A 20031-nucleotide genomic window follows, 5' to 3' on the forward strand; every position below is an offset into this window, starting at 1 on the left:
AGTGAGAATATTAGAATATGTGATAGAATATCCCCAAAACAAAATCATAACAAAAGTGCATATCATAAGTTAAATTACTGGCAGTGACCACATAGTTAATATATATGTTCATCCATCAAGAGAAATTAGGAAATTTACTGAATAAAGAAAAACAATAGAAAATTACAATTAAGATATGTAACATGTTAAATTGAAATCTTACTAAAATTGTACATTACTTTTAATATATCTGTATTTAGTATATAGTCAATACTTTAAAAATATGATTGAAAATGACAACAAACCACAGAACAAAAAAATGTACTTTCTTGTTACATCTATCTTGTTAAGAATATTAAGTTATATAAATACATGGATTAATTGCTAACCTGGCATTTCCTCTGTCCTGGAGTCCTGTGTGAATCGAGCAGCACTCTGACCAAATGGGGTATTTTTCAGTCCTGGTGTTTTCTTCAAGGAATTGAAAGCAGTTCGAGATTCATTATATGTGCCAGGAGCTGGGGTGATTGATTTCATAGGTACAAATCTCTGGTAAAGAAGAGGAAAATATACCAATGAGAAACTATAATATTTTTGATATTTCCTAAATTAAAAGCTGCCATCTTACTAATATAACATCTGGAGTTTAATTAATTCTTAAAGGAGTGAAGAAAATATAGTAGAATTAAGATCTTGTACCTATCAAAACATAAAATATATAGCTCTTAGTAAAATCATATATATAGTAACATACTAATGCATTATGTATTTTACTAAGCCAAATAGACTTTTTTGAAGGAAGTTATCTCAAGATGAGATTCTAGATGATAATGTGTGGGCAATCTTCACATTTATAAGATAAAAAATAAAAATCTGTATGATCTAACATGATTTCTTTTATGTAATAAAATTATATAGATGAAAAAGTTTCTCAACATATCTTTCAATTAACTCCACAATATCATTAAATATCTTTTTTTAAAAAATCTTAGATTTAAGTGATATATAAATCCAATTTAGCTTATAATTTTAAACTTATTTAATTACAAACTTATAAAAAGGTTATTATAAACATATTTAACTTCTTAATATTAAATATATATGTATCTATATGTATAACTGAACTCTTAAGAAATATAGCACTGTATAATCTTTTTTTAACCTTTTACTTGAAATAAATTTCAAATTTACAGAAAAAAATTGTATGAATAAAAATAATTCAGAAAATACATATATAATATTTACCCAGATTCACCCATTGTTAACATGCTATGCCATTTGTTTTCATTTGCTTACACTCTCTGTTTCTGTCTCTTTATTTTAGTATACCCATTCCTTCCTCTATTTGTCTCCCTGTGTGTGTCTCTATGTGCATGCACACACATACACACACACATGCAGCATATATATAGAATCAGTAAATGGAAAGTTTTATCATGGCCCTTTACCCCTAAATACTTTGGTGTGTATTTACCACAAATATTGACTTTTTTACATATCTTAAGTATAGTTATCAACTTCAGTAAATGTACAATTATATAATGCTTTAATCAACTTAATATTCCAAACTGTCAGTTGATCTAATAATTAATAATGCCTCTAATCCATTTTTTCTCCTTCAGTATATAATCTAGTCTAGGTTCGGATATTGCTTTTAGCCTCTTTCAATGTAAGAACATTTCTAAAACCTTCCTTTGTGTTTTGTGACTTTGGAAGAATATAGCACCCCTCTTTTGTATAAACGAAACTTCCTTACTTGGGCTTCTCTGATTCTTCCTCATGATTATATTCAAGTTATGCATTTCTAGGCAGCATACTAAATAGGTGGTGTTGTAGCTTCCTCAGAGTATCATATATAAAGGTACATGATGTCCCTGAATGCCAATGGTGATATTAATTTTATGAAATTGAATACTCTCTCTATGCTTATTAGTAAGCACTCAGCATTTTACTATAAGCAAGAGCCCTCTCTTCTCCCACAATTATTCATTTTATTTTTATCTACTTATTTATACACTTATTATCCTTATGGAAATATAAATGCCAGTTTAAACTATTTATAATTCACTACTGTGTTGTGGTTTTGTTTTGTTTTGTTTTGATTTTACTGAGTAGGGAGGCAATCAAGTTGGTTCGTATGTCCTTATGATATGCCATCATCTTTTTCTTGAGACTTTATTTTTTATTTCATGACATAAGAAGATGTTACAGGTTCATCTTCTACCTACTTTGCCCAATCCCTGCCTCCNTCCTATTTCCATATCTGTACACATACACACATACTCAGGGACACATATACCCATATACATATATGTGCATGTATGTGCATATACACATACATATATACACATTACAAATCATGAGTTCACATTAAACCTTCAATTCAAATCTATCACACATGGTCCTTTCTCACCTCCCCCAATCCATATTTGTATGTACCTTCTTTCAATGAAAATTCAATTCAATATTGACTTTTTTGCTCAACCCTGTAATAAAACTAAAATAGTTTTGTGATTGTTTCACCCATACCATTATTATAAACTAATCTCTCTCTTAAAAATAAAAAAACTTAAAAAATATTTACAAGAAAAGTGACATTTAAGCAAATTAGAAACAGACATGAATGGGACAAAGCATACTGACAAAATAATGGGTAAAATAAAATGAAATAAAATTATAATATTAACAATAACATGCAAAGGTGAATATCTGAATTGAAACCATACATTAAAAATTTTCTCCACCTAAATCCATAAAACACCTAGGAATGAATCTACCCAAAGAGATGAAAATCTATACACTGAACACACTATAGAAAGCTTATGAAAGAAACTGAAGAAGACACAAAAAAATGGAAAAATATTCCATGCTCCTGCATAGGAAGAACAAACATTGTTAAAATCTCAATACTACCCAAAACAATCTACATATTAAATGCAATTCCTATCAAAATAACACCAGCATTCTTCACAGAGCTAGAACAAACAATTCTAAAATTTGTATGGAACCAGAAAAGACCCCGAACAGCAAAGCAATCTTGAAAAAGAAAACCAAAGCAGGAAGCATTACAATCCCAGAATTCAAACTCTATTAAAATGGTGTAATCATCAAGACATTATGGTACTGGCATAAGAACAGACACTCAGATCAATGGAACAGAATACAGAACCGAAAAATGGACCCACAAACATGGCCAACTCATCTTTGACAAGGCAGGAAAGAATACACAATGGAATAAAGACACTCTCTTCAGCAAGTGGTGCTGGGAAAACTGGACAGCGACATGCAGAAAAATGAACCTGGACCACTTTCTTACACCATACACAAAAATAAACTCAAAATGGATGAAAGACCTAAATGTAAAACAGGAAGCCATCAAAATCGTCAAGGAAAAAGTAGGCAAGAACCTCTTTTTCCTTGGCCACAGTGACTTCTTACTCAATACGTCTCTGGAGGCAAGGGAAATGAGCAAAAATGAACTATTGGGACCTCATCAAAGTAAAAAGCTTCTGCACAGCGATGGAAACAATCAGCAAAACTAAAAGGCAACCGACGGAATAGGAGAAGATATTTGCAATGACATAGCAGATAAAGGGTTGGTATCCAAAATCTATAAAGAACTTATCAAACTCAACACCCAAAAAACAAATAATCCAGTGAAGAAATGGGCTAAGGACATGAACAGATATTTCTCCAAAGAAGACATCCAGATGGCCAACAGAAACATGAAACAATGCTCAACGTCATTCATCGTCAGGGAAATACAAATCAAAACCACAATGAGATACCATCTCACACCTGTCAGAATGTCTAATGCAAACAACCCAGGCAACAACAGATGCTGGCAAGGATACAGAGAAAGAGGATCTCTTTTGTACTGCTGGTGGGAATGCAAACAGGTGTAGCCACTCTGGAAAACAGTATGGAAATTCCTCAAAAATTAAGAATAGAACTACTCTATGACCCAGCAATTGCACTACTAAGTTATTTACCCAAAGGATACAGGTATGCTGTTTCGAAGGGACACATGGCAGTCCAATCTTTTTAGCAATGCTATCAACAATAGCCAATGTATGGAAAGAGCCCAAATGTCCATCGATGGATGAATGGATAAAGAAGGTGTGGTGTGTGTAGACACACACACACACACACACACACACACACACAATGGAGTATTACTCAGCAATCAAAAAGAATGAAATCTTGCCATTTGCAACTACATGATTGGAACTAGAGGGTATCATGCTAAGTGAAATTAGTCAGTCATAGAAAGGCAAGTATCATGAATTCACTCATATGAGGACTTTAAGATACAAAACAGATGAACATAAGGGCAGGGAAGCAAAAATAATATAAAAACAGGGAGGGGACAAAAACATAAGAGATTCTTAAATATGGAGAACAGAGGATTACTGAGGGATTGTAGGAGGGGAATGGGCTAAATGGGTAAGGGGCATTAAGGAATCTACTCTTAAAATCATTGTTGCACTATATGCTAACTAATTTGGAGGTAAATTTTTAAAAAAATTTTTTTAATTAAAAAAAATTTCTGTTGGGGCGACTGGGTGGCTCAGTCAGTTGAGCGTCCAACTTCAGCTTAGGTCATGATCCCTCGGTTCGTGGGTTCAAGCCGCACGTTGGGCTCTGTGATGACAGCTAGCNGAGGATTACTGAGGGATTGTAGGAGGGGAATGGGCTAAATGGGTAAGGGGCATTAAGGAATCTACTCTTAAAATCATTGTTGCACTATATGCTAACTAATTTGGAGGTAAATTTTAAAAAAAATTTTTTTAATTAAAAAAAATTTCTGTTGGGGCGACTGGGTGGCTCAGTCAGTTGAGCGTCCAACTTCAGCTTAGGTCATGATCCCTCGGTTCGTGGGTTCAAGCCGCACGTTGGGCTCTGTGATGACAGCTAGCTTAAAGCCTGGAGCCTGTCTTCCAATTCTGTGTCTCCCCCTCTCTCTGACCCTCCCCTGCTCATGCTGTCTCTATCTCTCTCTCAAAAATAAATAAAACGTTTAAAAAATGTAAAAACAATTTTCTATTAAGTTTGTATATGTGAATGTTCAGATTAGCTTAGAAGAGATGTACTCTGAGTTTTAAAAAATACTTTGCCAGGGAACCTGTATGGCTCAGTCAATTAAGTAACTAATTCTATCGATTTCAGCTCAATTCATGATCTCATGGTTTTTGAGTTCAAGCCCCGTGTTGGGCTCTGTGCTGACAGCGTGGAGACTGCTTGGGATTCTCTCTCTCCTCCCTCTCTCTCTCTGCCCCTACCCTGATCACACTCTCAAAATAAATAAACTTTAAAAATTAAATAATTAAATGATTAAATGATACTTTGCCAATGAATATGTGGACTTTTAAAATGTGATCTTTGAGGACATGCATATCTTTCAGAGAAGGTTCTGAAGGCTCTCTGTGGAGGGTAGGGATAGATCATATCTACCACTGCCAGTAGGGTCTTTATTTGTGATGCAAGAGTCTATTTCACAGTAATCGTATCACATTATCCAGGATATACACTAAGGCAACTGAAAGGTATCTAAGATATTTCTGTGGCAATTTAATACTAGCAAACTTTTATAATGTGGCAGCCTCCAGATCAAAGTAGTTGTAATATTTATCCAACTGCATTTGTACAGCTCTGATTATTTTCTCTTAACTCAGGAAGATTATTAACCTTCAGATGATTACACATTACTACTTTGGTTTCATTTTATGTAAGAGGTACCTCCTTAAGACAATTAAATGGATTGCAAGTATATTTTGGAGACATAACTAACACAGCTTTTAATGAATTACATGTTGTGGTGAGGGACAAGGAAGAATCAAGAATGAATACCAGGTTTCTCCTTTGAGCAACTTGATAGTGCTTAAGGTACTATCCAACATGATTGTGTAAGAACAGGATACTGTGTGTGTATACACTTGATTTTTTTAAAAATATCATTATTATAACTAGAACTCTGTTCTTAAGCTATTTCTGTTCCTCCAATATGTAGTCCTGATTTGATATCACTTGGCACCAATTATAATATTTTATAATATTTTATTTTATTTTATTTTTAACATTTATTCATTTCTAAGAGAGAGTATGAGTTGGGGAGGGGCAGACAGAGAGGGAGACACAGAATCTAAAGCAGGCTCCAGGCTCTGAGCTGTCAGCACAGAGTGTGACGTGGGGCTCAAACTCACAGACTGCAAGATCATGACCTGACCCGAAGTCGGATGTTTAACCGACTGAGCCACCCAGGTGCCCCAATTATAGTATTTTAAATATATTTTCAAAAATGGAAAAGAATATATCAGTTTTGTTTAAGGGGATGATGAAGAAAGCAATAATGGTTCTGGGTGAAAGATATGGAAGACTTAAAACCAACAGGACTGCCTGCTAGAGGTAGTGTTAGTGTTTAGTTAACTGTGAATAGGTACATTAATGACTGATAGAAAAAGCAATAACGCAATTAACACGGTAGACTTAAAACACATAATTTTTGGTGTATACAAATAAAAATGGATTGTATTTCTGGGATACTTACTTTAGGGGTTTTTTTGGGCCGTTTGTCTACTTGTTTCAAGTTTTAATTTAATCTAATTAGTTAACATATCATGTAATACTGGTTTCAGGAGTAGAATTTATTGATTCATCACTTACCTATAACACCCAATGCTCATGACAGCAAGTGCCCTCCTTGATACCCATTACGCATCTAGCATCCTCCCACCCACCTCCCTTCTACCAGCCCTCAGTTTTTTCTCTATAGTTAAGAATCTCTTATGGTTTGCCTCTCTCTCTCTCTCTCTCTCTCTCTACTTTTTCTATCTTCCCCAATGTTCATTTGTTTTGTTTCTTAAATTCCACATGTGAGTGAAATCATATGGTATTTGTCTTTCTCTGATTTGTTTTGCTTAGCATAATACATACACTCTAGCTCCATCTACATCATTGCAAAAGGCAAGATTTCATTTTCTTGATGGCTGAGCAATATCCTTGTGTGTGTGTGTGTGTGTGTGTGTGTGTGTGTGTGTGTTTATTCTTTATCCATTCACCAGTCAATGGAAATTTGGGCTCTTTCCATAATTTTGCTATTATTAATAATGATGCTATAAACATCAGGGTGTATTTGCCTTTTCAAATGAGTTCTTTTGTATCCTTTGGATAAACACCTAGATGTGCAATTACTGGATCATAGGGTAGTTCTGTTTTGAGGAACCTTCATATTGGTTCCCAGAGTGGCTGTACCAGTGCATTCCCATCAACAATGTAAGAGGCTTTTTTTTTCCCACATCCTCAGTACCTATTGTTTCCTGTGTTGTTACTGTTAGCCATTAAGACACGTGTGAGGTGACATCTCATCATAGTTTTGATTTGTATTTCCTTGATGATGAGTGATGTTCAGTATTTTTTCATGTGTCTGTTAACTATCCATATGTCTTCTTTGGAAAAAAGTGTCTATTCATATTTTCTCCCCATTTCTTGAATAAATTTTTTATACCTGGACTGTTGAGTTTAAGATGTTCTTTATAGATTTTGGATACTAAACCTTTATCTGACATGTCATTTGCAAATATCTTCTCCCATTCGGTAGGTTCCCTTTAATTTTGTTGATTGTTTCCTTCGCTGTGCAGAAGCTTTTACCTTGACAAAGTCCCAATAGATCATTTTTTATTTGTTTCCCTTATCTCTAGATCAGAGCTTGATGCAGATGTTCCCCTCCAGGATTTTGATGGTTTCCTGTTTCACATTTAGGTCTTTCATTTGTTTTAAATTTATTTTTGTGTATGGTATAAGACTGTGGTCCAATTTCATTCTTCTGCATGTTGCTGTCCAGTTTTCCCAACATTATTTGTTGAAGAGACTCTTTTTTCCATTGGACATTCTTCTCTGCTTTGTTGAAGGTTAGTTAACCATATAGTTGTGAGTCCATTTCTGGGTTTTCTATTCTGCTCCATTGATCTATGTGTCTGCTTTTGTGCCAGTACCATACTGTCTTGATGATTACAGCTTTATAACACACCTTGAAGTCCAGATTTGTCATGCCTCCAGCTTTGTTTTTCCTTTTCAAGATTGCCTTGAGTATTCAGGATCTTTTGTGGTTCCATACAAATTTTAAGATTGTTTGTTCAAGCTTTGTAAAAAATGTTTGTGGTATTTTGATAAGAATTGCATTAAATGTGTAGATTGCTTTGGTTTCTATACCAAAATTTCTTTTTGGTAANTTTTTGTGGTTCCATACAAATTTTAAGATTGTTCAAGCTTTGTAAAAAATGTTTGTGGTATTTTGATAAGAATTGCATTAAATGTGTAGATTGCTTTGGTTTCTATACCAAAATTTCTTTTTGGTAAAGAAATTTTAACAGTATTTGTTTTTCTAACCCATGAGCATGGAATGTTTTTCCATTTTTGTGTGTCCTCATCAATTTCTTTCATAAGTGTTTTATAGTTTTCAGAGTACAAATCTTTTACCTGTTTGGTTAGGTTTATTCTAAAGTATCTTATGGTTTTTGGCGCAATTGCAAATATGATCAATTCTATGATTTCTCTTTCCTCTGCTCATTGGTATATAGAAATGTAACTGATTTATGTATGTTGATTTTGTATCCTGCAACATTACTGAATTTGTGTATCAGGCCTAGCAATTTTTGGGTGGAGTCCATCAGGTTTTCTATATACAGTATCATGTTGCTTGCTGATTTGGATGACTTTTATTTCTTTATGCTGTCTGATTGTGGATGCTAGAATTTCCATTACTATGTGAATAACAGTGGAACTCCCAGTTTTTCTCCACTGATATTAGCAGTGGGTCTTTTGTATATGGTCTCTATGATGTTGATGTATGCTCCCTCTATCCATATTTCATTGAGGGTTTTTATCAAGAATGGATACTTTATTTTGTCAAATGCTTTTTCTGCATCTATTGAGAAGATCATACGGTTCTTACCCTTTTTTTATTAAAGCAGTTTATCATGTTGACTAATTTGTGATTATTGAACCACACTTGCAGCCCCAGAATAAATTCCACTTGATCATGGTGAATAACTCTTTTAATATACTGTTGGATTGATTTCCCAGTATCTTGTTGAGAATTTTGCATCCATGTTCATCAAGGATATTGGCCTGTAATTCTCCTTTTTAGTGGGGTTTGTCTGTTTTTGGAACCAAGGTAATGCAGGCCTCATAGAATGAGTTTGAAAGTTTTCCTTCTATTTCTATTTTTTGGAACAGTTCGGAACAGTTTGAAAAGAATAGGTGTTAACTCTTCTTTAATGTTTGATGGAATTCACCCAGTCATCTGGCCCTGGACTTCTGTTTGTTTGGAGATTTTTGATTACTGATTTATTTTCTTTGCTGGTTATCAGTCTGTTCAAATTTTTTAATTCTTGTTTCAGTTTCAGCAGCTTATATGTTTCTAAGATTTATCCATTTCTTCTAGATTGCCCAATTTTTAGCATACAATTTTTCATAATATTCTCTTATAACCGTTTGTATTTCTGTAGTGTTCGTTGTGATCTCCCCTCGCACTTGCAATTTTATTTATTTGGTCCTTTCTCATTTCTTTGTGATAAGTCTGTCCAGGGATTTATCAATTTGATTAATTCTTTCAAAGAACCAGTTCCTAACTTCACTAATCTGTTTACTGGTGGGGATTTTTTCTTTGTTTGTTCTATATCATTTATTTTTGCTCTAATCTTTATTATTTCCCATATTCTGCTGGCTTTAGGCTTCATTTGTTGTTTCTTTTCTAGCTCTTTTAGGTGTAAGATGAGGTTGTGTATTTGAGATTTTTCTTACTTCCTGAGGTAAACCTGTATTGCTGTATACTTACCTCTTATGACCACTTTTGATGCATCCCAAAGTTTCGGACTGTCATGTTTTCAGTTTCATTTGCTATCATGTATTTTTTATTTCTTCTTTAATTTCATGATTACCCCATTCACTCTTTAGAAGGAAACTGTTTAATCTCCATGTATTTGTGGTTTTAACTATTTTTTTCCTTGTGATTGACATCATTTTTCATAGCTTTGTGGTTGGAAAATATGCATAGTATGACCCCTATCTTTTTGTACAGGTTGAGGCCCAAATTTGTTCCCATATGTGATATTTTCTGGAGAATATCTGTGTGCACTCAAAATAAATGGATATTCTGCTGCTCTACGATGAAATATTCTGAATATATCTATTAAGTCCATTGGGTCTAATTTGTCATTCAAAACCATTGTTTCCTTGTTGATTTTCTGTTTCGATGAATTGTCCATTGCTGGAAGCGAGGTGTTAATGTTCTCTACTGTTATTGTATTGTTATCAATGAGTTTCTTTATGTTTATTATTAATTGACTTATGCATTTGGGTGCCTTCACATGGAAGCATGAATAGTTACAACTGTTAGGTGTTTTTGTCGGATAGACCTTTTTTTTATGATATAGCATCCTTCTTCATCTCTTGCTGTTTTGGGTTTAAAATCTAGTTTGTCTGATATACACATGGCTACTCCGGCTTTCTTTTGACATCCATCAGCATGATAAATGGTTCATTCCCTCACTTTCAATCTGCAGGTGTCTTCAGGTCTAAAGTGAGTCTCTTGAGGCATCTGGGTGGTTCAGTCAGTTAAATGTCCAACTTCTGTTCAGGTTATTTCTCATGGTTTGTGGGTTCAAGGCCCACATCAGGGTCTGTGCTGATAGTTCAGAGCCTAGAGCCTACTTCACAGTCTCTGTCTCTCTGTCTGTTCCTTAACCCCCTTCTCAAAAATTAAACATTTAAAAAAATTAGAGAGAGATGGCCAAGATGACAGCAGCATGCATGAAAGTTCTCAGCTCTCTCATCCCTGAAATGCAACTATATCAGCATGAAACCATTCTGCAAACCTAGGAAATTGTTCTAAGGATTAACACAATAATCTGCAAAACTTGAGACACAGAACTCAGCAAATATGCAGTGCAGAGAGATGAACTGGGGGAAAGAAAAGTCACAGAGGGTAGAAAGCTGTTTTTGTGGAGAGAGGAAAGAGAAAGGGGGAGAATGCAGTACATTTGGAGAGCAAGGAAAGCACCTCCGCTCAAAAGTAGCTGGAGAGAAAGAGAATGAGTGGGAACACTCATAAAGGACTGAACAAGAAATCTTCCTAAAACCACTGATGGGGAGAAAGGAGAGGGTTTCAATACCATTAGGACTCTATACACAGGGGAGTACAGAGTCGGAAATTCTGGAGCTCAATACCTGGTGGTACTCTGGTGGGGAGGAAAGGCAAATCCCCAGGAGCAAGCAGTGAGGTCTGAGGGGTCCATGGGCCACACAGAGAGAAGCGGTTCCCCAGCTTGGAGGGCATTTGGTGGAGGCCATACAGCCTCTCGACAAGCAAAGGTCATAGCAGACCCCTGAGAACAGCCACGTTTGCTGGTATCGGAACAAAGATACCAGAGTATGGTAAAACCTGGTGCCAGCTGTGTGTTGTGATTTGCCATAATCTCTGAGTCTCTGCTGCTGGGCGATCACACAAACTTTTCCTGGGGTAAACTGGCACCTGACCACAATCTCTGAACCTCTGCCACAGAGTGATCACATGAACTTTCTCTAGGGCAAGCCAGCAGCCAGCCATTGCTCAGCGACACCCTCCCCCAGAGGTCCAAGTGGGTCCAACCCACTGGGTTCTCTGAAGTGAAGGGTTTGGAAACACAGCCCCATTGGAGATAAAATTCAGGAAGGAGGAGCTGCCTGGAGGGCTTAGAAGTGTAGAAGTGGGGAGTGGACGGAAGCCTGAGACAAAGGAGGGGTTCTTGACTGTAGGTTGGTGAGAGTGTAGAGTACCTGTGCCGGAGACTAAGAAGCTGAGTGAAGCCATTTTCACCTCTCCCATGCATGGCATACTTGGACACACACACCTGTGCCACACCAATTAGCCTAGTAAGCTAAGCAGCACCACCTAGTAGAGAATGGAGCCATTACACCAAGCGTCACCCAATGGCACCCTCTATGCACAAGCCCTAGAGGAACGCCACGAGTCTCTCTGCTTGCTTAGTGTATGGAATATAAAGTGCTTCACCGTTTGAGTTCTAGGGGAAACTGGATGTCACTTCACTTGGGTATCATTCTGTTTGCTGGTCCATCTATTCTTTTGGGGTTTTTTTTTTTTTTTTTGCTTTTGTTTAAATTATTTTTTTTTCTTTTCTTCTTTCTTTGTCTTGGATACAGAAAGAGAAAAATTAATTTTATTTTCCTTTTTTAATATTTTTAAATTCCTTTTACTACATTTTTATTTGTAATTTTTTTATTCTATTTCACTTCATTTCATTCTATTTGATTATATACATTTATTTTAATTTTTAAACTTTTTCTTACTTTTTTTACTCTTCTTTGCCTCTTTTCTCTACTTTATCGTTTCTGTCAAAAACCAGACTTATTATATACATTTATTTTAATTTTTTAAACCTTTTCTTACTATTTTTTACTTTTCTTTACCTCTTTTCTCTACTTTATCAAACTTCTTTCAAAAACCAGACCAAAACACACATAGGATCTAGCATCTTTTATCTGATTGTTATTAATTTTTTTATTTTTTTTACTTTAATTTATTCTTTTTCTTCCTCCAAAATGACAAAACAAAGGAACTGACCTCGAAAGAAATAACAGGAAGAAATGAGAGCCAGGGGCTTAATCAACACAAATAGCAAGTTGTCCAAACTAGAATTTAGAGAACATCACCAGAAACACCAACTCTACAAGCAACAGAATGGCAATAAATTCATATCATTCAGTACTCACTCTAAATGTCAATGGACTGAATGCTCGAATCAAAAGACATAGGGTATCAGAATGGATAAGAAAACAAGACCCACCTACATATTGTTTACAAGAGAGCAATTTTAGACTTAAAGCCACCTGCAGATTGAAAGTAAGGGGATGGAGAACCATCTATTACGCTAATGATCGCCAAAAGAAAGCTGGAGTAGCCATCCTTATATCAGACAATTTGGATTTTAAAATAAAGACTGTAACAAAAGATGAAGACCATTATATCATGATTAAGTGTCTATCCACCAAAAAAATCTAACAATTGTACACATTTATGTCCCCAACATAAATGTTTATAAGCACCCCAATATATAAATCAATCACAAACATACAGAAGCTCATTGATAACATTGGGAAACTTCAACACCCCACCTGCAGCAATGCACAGATCATGGAAACAGAAAATTAACAAGGAAACAATGGCTTTGAATGACATACTAGACAGGATGAGCTTAGCAGATATATTCAGAACATTACATCCTAAAGCAGTAGAATACACATTCTTCTTAAAGGCACATGGAACATTCTGCAGAACAGATCACATACTGGGACACAAATCAGCCGTCAACAAGTACAAAAAGATCTAGATCACACCTTGCATATTTTCAGACCTCAAAGCTCTGAAACTTAAAATCAGCCATAAGAAAAAAAAAAATGGAAGGACCACGAAACTTGGAAATTAAAGAACACCCTACTAAAGAATGAATGGGTTAACCAAGAAATTAAAGAGGAAATTAAAAAGTACATGGATGCCAATGAAAATGAAAACATGACAGTCCAAAACCTCTAGGATGTAGCAAATACGGTAATAAGAGGGAAGTATATAGCAATCCAGGCCTTCCTAAAGAAGGAAGAAAGGTCTCAGATATACAACCTAACCTTACATCTTAAAAAGCTGGAAAATAAATAAAGCAAATAAAGCCCAAAACCAGAAGATGGAAAATAATAAAGATTAGAGCAGAAATTGATGATGTCAAAATTAAAAGAACAGTAGAACAGATCAATGAAACCAGGAGCTGGTTCTTTGCAAGAATTAACAAAATTGATAAACCACTAGCCAGATTGATCACAAAGAAAAAGGAAATGACCCAAATAAGTAATATCACAAATGAAAGAGGAGAGATCACAACCAACACTGCAGAAATGCAAACAATAAGAGACTATTATGAGAAATTATATGCTAATAAATTGGGCAATCTGGAAGAAATGCACAAATTCCTAGAAACATATAAACTACCAAAACTGAAACAAGACGACATAGAAAATTTGAACAGACCTATAACCAGTAAATTAATTGAATTAGTAATCAAAAATTTCTTAACAAACAAGAGTCCAAGGCCAGATGACTTAACAGAGAGAGTCTACAAAATATTTAAAGAAGAGTTAACACCTATTCTTTGGAAGCTGGCCCAAAAAAATAGAAATTGCAGGAAAACTGCTAAAGTCATTCTATAAGGCCAGCATTACTTTGATTCCAAAAGCAGACAAAGATCCCACTAAAAAGGAGAACTACAGACCAATTTCCATGATAAACATAGATGCAAAAATTCTCAACAAGATACTAGCAAACTGGATCCAATAACACATTAAGAGAAGTATTCACCACAATCAAGTGGTATTTATACCTGGGATGCAGGGCTGGTTCAATAGCCACAAATCAATCAGTATCATACATCACATTAAAAAGAAAGAATAAGAACCACATGATCTCCTCAATAGATATAGAGAAAGCATCTGACAAAATACAGCATCCCTTCTTGATAAAAATACTCAAGAAAGTAGATTAGAAGGATCATATCTCAAGATCATAAAAGCCATATATTAAAGAGTGAAAGTTTGACCTCTTCCTTGCTGTTTTGGATGCCTTTTCTTTCTTTGTGTTGTCTGAATGCTGAGGTCACGACTTCCAACACTATGTTAAATAACCGTGGTGAGAGTGGACATCCTTGTCGTGGTCCAGACCTTAGAAGGAATGCTCTCAGTTTTTTCCCATTGAAGATGATACAGTGAAGGAAATAATCAGCAAAACTAAAAGGTAACTGATGGAAGGAGAGAAGATATTTGCAAATGACATGTCAGATAAAAAGTCAGCATCCAAAATCTATAAAGAACTTATCAAACTCAACACCCAAAAAGCAAATAATCTAATGAAGAAATGGGCAAAAAACATGAAAAGACACTTTTCCAAAGAAGACATCCTGATGGCTAACAGGCACATGAAAATATGCTCAACAACACTCATCATAAAGCAAATACAAATCAAAATCACGAGATACCACCTCACACCTGTCAAAAGAGCTAACATTAACAACTCAGGCAACAACAGAAGTTGGTGAGGATGCAGAGAAAGAGGAACCCTTTTGCACTGCTGGTGAGAATACAAACTGGTGCAGCCACTGTGAAAATGGAGGCTCTTCAAAAAATTAAAAATAGAACTATCATAAGACCCAGCAATTGCAGTACAAGATATTTACCTTAAGGATACAGGGGTGCTGTTTCAAAGGGGCACATGCACCTCAATGCTTATAGCAGCAGTATCAACAATAGCCAAAGTATGAAAAGGGCCCATATGTCCATTGACAGATAAACGGGTAAAGAAGATGTAATATGTATATATATACATACATATATAATAATATATGTATGTATATATATTATATATGTGTATATATATGTGTATCTATAATAATTATTATTAATTAAATTAATTATTAAATATTATTAATATATATGTTTATATATTACATCTTCTTTACCCATTCATCTGTGTGTATATATATACACACACACACACACACACACACACACACACACACAATGGCATATTACTCAGTAATCAAAAATAATGAAATCCTGTTATTTCCAAGAATTTGAATGGGACTAGAGTATATTATGCTAAGTGAAATTAGTTAGAGAAAGACAAATTCATATGACCTCACTCATATGTGGAATTTAAGATACAAAATTTAAGATACAAAACAGATAAATATAAGGGAAAGGAAACAAAAATAATATAAAAACAGGGAAGGGGACAAAGCATAAGAGATTATTAAATGCAGAGAACAAACAGGGCTGCTGGAGGGGTTTTGTGGGGGTGGTGAGCTAAATGGGCAAGGGGCGTTAAGGAGGATACTTGTTGGGATGAACACTGAGTGTTATATGTAAGAGATGAATCACTGGGAATTTACTCCTGAAATCATTATAACACTATATCCTAACAACTTGTATGTAGATTTAAAAAACAGTAATAATACAGAAAAAATTAGAGTCTCCTATATGTAGCATATGGATGGGTCTTCTTTTTTTATCCATTCTGATAGCTATAACTTTTGTTGGAACATTTAGTCCATTTACATACAGAATGATTATTGGAAGATACGAATTTAACACCATTCTATTACTTGTAAAGTAATTTCGGGAAATTTTCTCCATTCATTTCTAGTCTTTGTCGCTTTTGGTCTTTCTTTCCCAAAGAATCCCCTTTAATATAACTTTTTTAAGTTCTATTTATCTACTTTTGAGAGACAGAGAGAAAGAGTAGGGGATAAGCAGAGAGAGAAGGAGAGAGAGAAAATCAGGCAGGCTCCATGCTGTCACTGTCAGCATGAAGCCCAGTGCAGGCTTGATCCCACAAACCATGAGATCGTGATCTGAGCTAAAATCAAGAGTTGGACACTTAACTGCCTGAGCCATCCAGGCATCTCTCACTTTTCTTTTTATATTCTCCCTAAACACCATCAGATGTGTTTCTGGCTTCACTTGTATCTATTATGCTCTATGTATGAAAATGACTGTAGAACATTACCTGGGATTGAGAAAGAAAAGCAGGTGATGCATCATTTACACTTGGTATCATACTTTCAGTCTTCTGAAATTGACTTTTAATGTCATATTTTCCAGGCCCCGGTACTCCCTAAATTACAAAAGAAAAAATACACTTTCTCATTAAGAAACCACCTATAGTACCTAAGGGAACAATTGGCTAAATATATGAACCAAAGTTACAGGGTTTTTAAGCAAATTCCTACATGAAATTACTAAAGCACTTCATTAAAAGGCAAACCAGAACAAACTTAAGAGAAACAACAAAAAATTTCCCTTAGCAAAGTTCCTAGGAACCTGAAAACACACTACTTGAAACTTTGCTGCCCTCTACCGATAGAGTTCAGAAAAAATTTATCTACTTCACATAATTAAACATTACAATGAATAAAGGTGGTTTCTATATTTCTTCTATTTAAAAGTATACAACCAAATCTTCTCTAAAAAAATATTTTTACTGTATTTTCAAGTTTCTGTTAATCTATAGATTACCTTTTTTCCAACAAATAAGCTTCAGGATATATTTTATTCCAAATACAATGTTAGAAAATGTAAGACATTAAGTTTAACTGGATACCTTATAATGGATAAAATAATTCAGCAAATACTCAGACTGATTTTTATTATCCTCAACATACTTTACTTTATATATTTATACACATATATCAGTAATTTAAATACATGTATTATATGTATTTATAAAATATATACAAGTACTACTTATATATCAAAAAGTACTATAAATTAATGATGAAATATTTTAATAATCTTGATATTATTAAATATTTAATACTTTTCATCATATTAAAAAGTTTCAAATATTGTTTTATATATACTTTCTCCACTTTTTTACAATGGAAAGAATTATTCCTTAATTTATGAATTACATACTTGGATATATAATATAATTCTATCAAGAAATCCTGTCATCTCTATCATTATATGTCCAAAACCAGTCCTACTTCTCCCCACCTCCACAGACATCACTCTGGATCCAAGCCTCCATCTCTTACCAGGATTATTGTGAAATCTTCCTAACTTCCCCCCTGCTTCCACCCTTATCCTCCTTCAGTCTATTTCTCAACATGGCAGTTAGTGATGGATCCAGTTAAGATCCTGAGTCAGACTGTACCACTCCCCTTCTTGAATCCATCCAGTGGCTTCCAATGTCACGTTGAGCAAAAATCAAGGTCCTTAATATGATATGAATTTCACCCCCAGACTCACTATCAACATTCTAACCTAATCTCCTATTACTTTCCCATTTCCCTTTTTTTTAAGCTTTATTTTATTTATTTTGACAGAGAGAAAGAGAGAGAGAGAGAGAAAGAGAGAGAGAGAGAGAGAGAGATCAAGCACGAGCAAGGGAGGAGAAGAGACAGAAGAGAGAGAATTCCAAGCAGGCTCCATGCTGTCTGCACAGAGTCCGACGCAGGGCTCTATCCCACAAACCGTGAGATTATGACTTGAGCCAAAACCAAGAATCAGGTGCTTAACCAACTGAACCACCTAGGCACCCTATTTCTCATTTCCAACACTCTGTTTATCAACAACATCAGGCATATGCCACCTCAGGACCTTTGCACTCTGTCTGGGATGCTCTCCTAGGTAACTCCAGGGCTCACTCCTTCATTTCAGTCATAACACTATTCAATGTTACCTTCTCAATGAGTCATTTCTAGGGCACCCAATCTAAATTTAATTGTCTCCCCTAAGTAACTCCTACCCCTTTTCCTACCTATTTGTTAGCCTCATAAGTTTTTACTATCCAAAATATAATTTTCTGCTACATTGTAAGCCCCAAGAGGGCAGTTATGTTTTTGTTTTGTTTCCTATTGTATTTTTTGAGTACAGAGGACTATGTGAAACATAGTAGGTACTCAGTAAATGCTTGCCAGAAGAATGAATGAATGGATAGATGTATGTATTGAATCCTACATTTTCACTGATCATATAATGGATTTGGAGATAGGTTCCTCTGGGAAATAATGTGGCTCCAAATGAGAGAAATAGCTATTTCTAACAATATAAAAATATCTTAAAGCCTACATATTAAATAATAACAGAAACACTTGGGAAATTTTTATTTAGGAGAAATTCTTATACATAAGTACCTCTTCTTATTAATAAGTTTGATTCTATAAATTTATACATAGGTCCATGTTATCTTGTCTCAAATGAACAAATCTATGTCATTATTTGGTGGCGGATAAAAAAGATTTGTTTTGGCTATGGAATGTAAGATTGTTTTTAAATCTACAAACTTATAGGAAGTTTAGAGCTAAAAAAATACTTCTACATAATTCTGTTTATATAAACCTATGAGATAGATATCAAATATAGAGAATATAACTTCAAATATACATTACTAACCTATTTTTTTAATTTTACCAATATGCTATATCCATCATCTACATATAGGCAGGCTTGGTATAAAATAATCAGCTGCTGACAAATCGGGATTACCTTCCTACTGATATAAACAGTTGTGTAAGTGGTCATTATCACTTATGGTCATTACCACTGTATATGGATCACAGGGAAAAGACTAAGTGTCAATGAGATAAGTGAATATACTTACTCTTGGAAATTATTTTGCATAAAAGGAGAGACGAAATTTTGACCTCTTCAATGAATATCTTTTTCCTTTTTTACTGTTTTTTTTTTAATAAAGTTCCTAATGCTACTGAATTTATTTCACTAAAATAAGATATAGCAGTAAAATTAGCCCTTGCTTCTAAAAAGTTAGGCTTAGGACAATTAATTTTTTTTTTTAATAGAGGACTATGAGGCCCTAAGCACTCAGGACAAGCCTCTGTTTATGACAATATAAAGGTGAAAAGACTTTGAGAAGACCAAACCCTAGGCACAGGATGAAAATGTGATAATACTTACCTGCTTTTTTAAATTGTTATCAACAGACTACCCACATGAGTATCAACCTATTAAATACATAGTTCCCTTCACCACAGCATCTCATCTGAGATCTAGAGAGTCAGAATCTCATTGAGTAAAGGAATCTACACTTTTAACAAGACTCACTGATGATCCTTATGCATAATAAAGAACCACATCTCTGTCCAAAAGAGGTCACTATTACAGCATCTTCTGCTAAACACATATATCCCAAGGGAGAAGGCCTAGATCTAAGGAATATTCTGCCTTGGGAACATAAGTTAAAGATTATTAAGGCAGGTTGTTTATGACATCTTTTAATGTGAAACCTAATAAAAATGGGCCTCTTCTTTTAAATAAAGTATAATCATCCATTTGATCAGATGGCATGCAAGGATTAGGGAGACTAGGGGAAGCCATATGATTTTACCTTCACTCCTCTACCTTGGAGTCACCATCAGAAGTATTTATTCTTTTAATTAAAAATACTAAAAGTTTAGGGACACCTGGGTGGCTCAGTCGGTTAAGCATCCAACT

The 20031-nt window shown here is 34.7% G+C and overlaps 1 protein-coding gene across 4 annotated transcripts in view; it reads right to left on the reverse strand.

Moving 5' to 3' along the window:
* The window catches only part of STPG2 (sperm tail PG-rich repeat containing 2), a 506065-nt gene that overhangs the window by 384779 nt on the left and 101255 nt on the right, over positions 1 to 20031 (reverse strand). For all 4 annotated transcript variants that reach the window (XM_077762315.1, XM_077762314.1, XM_077762317.1 and 1 more), the window contains 2 exons: positions 16583 to 16690; positions 369 to 528 (listed from right to left, as the gene is read on the reverse strand). In XM_077762315.1, the coding sequence (XP_077618441.1) occupies positions 369 to 528; positions 16583 to 16690 (268 nt within the window). The remainder of the gene's footprint in view (positions 1 to 368; positions 529 to 16582; positions 16691 to 20031) is intronic.

Source organism: Crocuta crocuta, unplaced genomic scaffold, assembly GCF_008692635.1.
Source record: "Crocuta crocuta isolate KB4526 unplaced genomic scaffold, BGI_CrCroc_1.0 scaffold83, whole genome shotgun sequence".
In the NCBI taxonomy this organism is placed as follows: domain Eukaryota; kingdom Metazoa; phylum Chordata; class Mammalia; order Carnivora; family Hyaenidae; genus Crocuta; species Crocuta crocuta.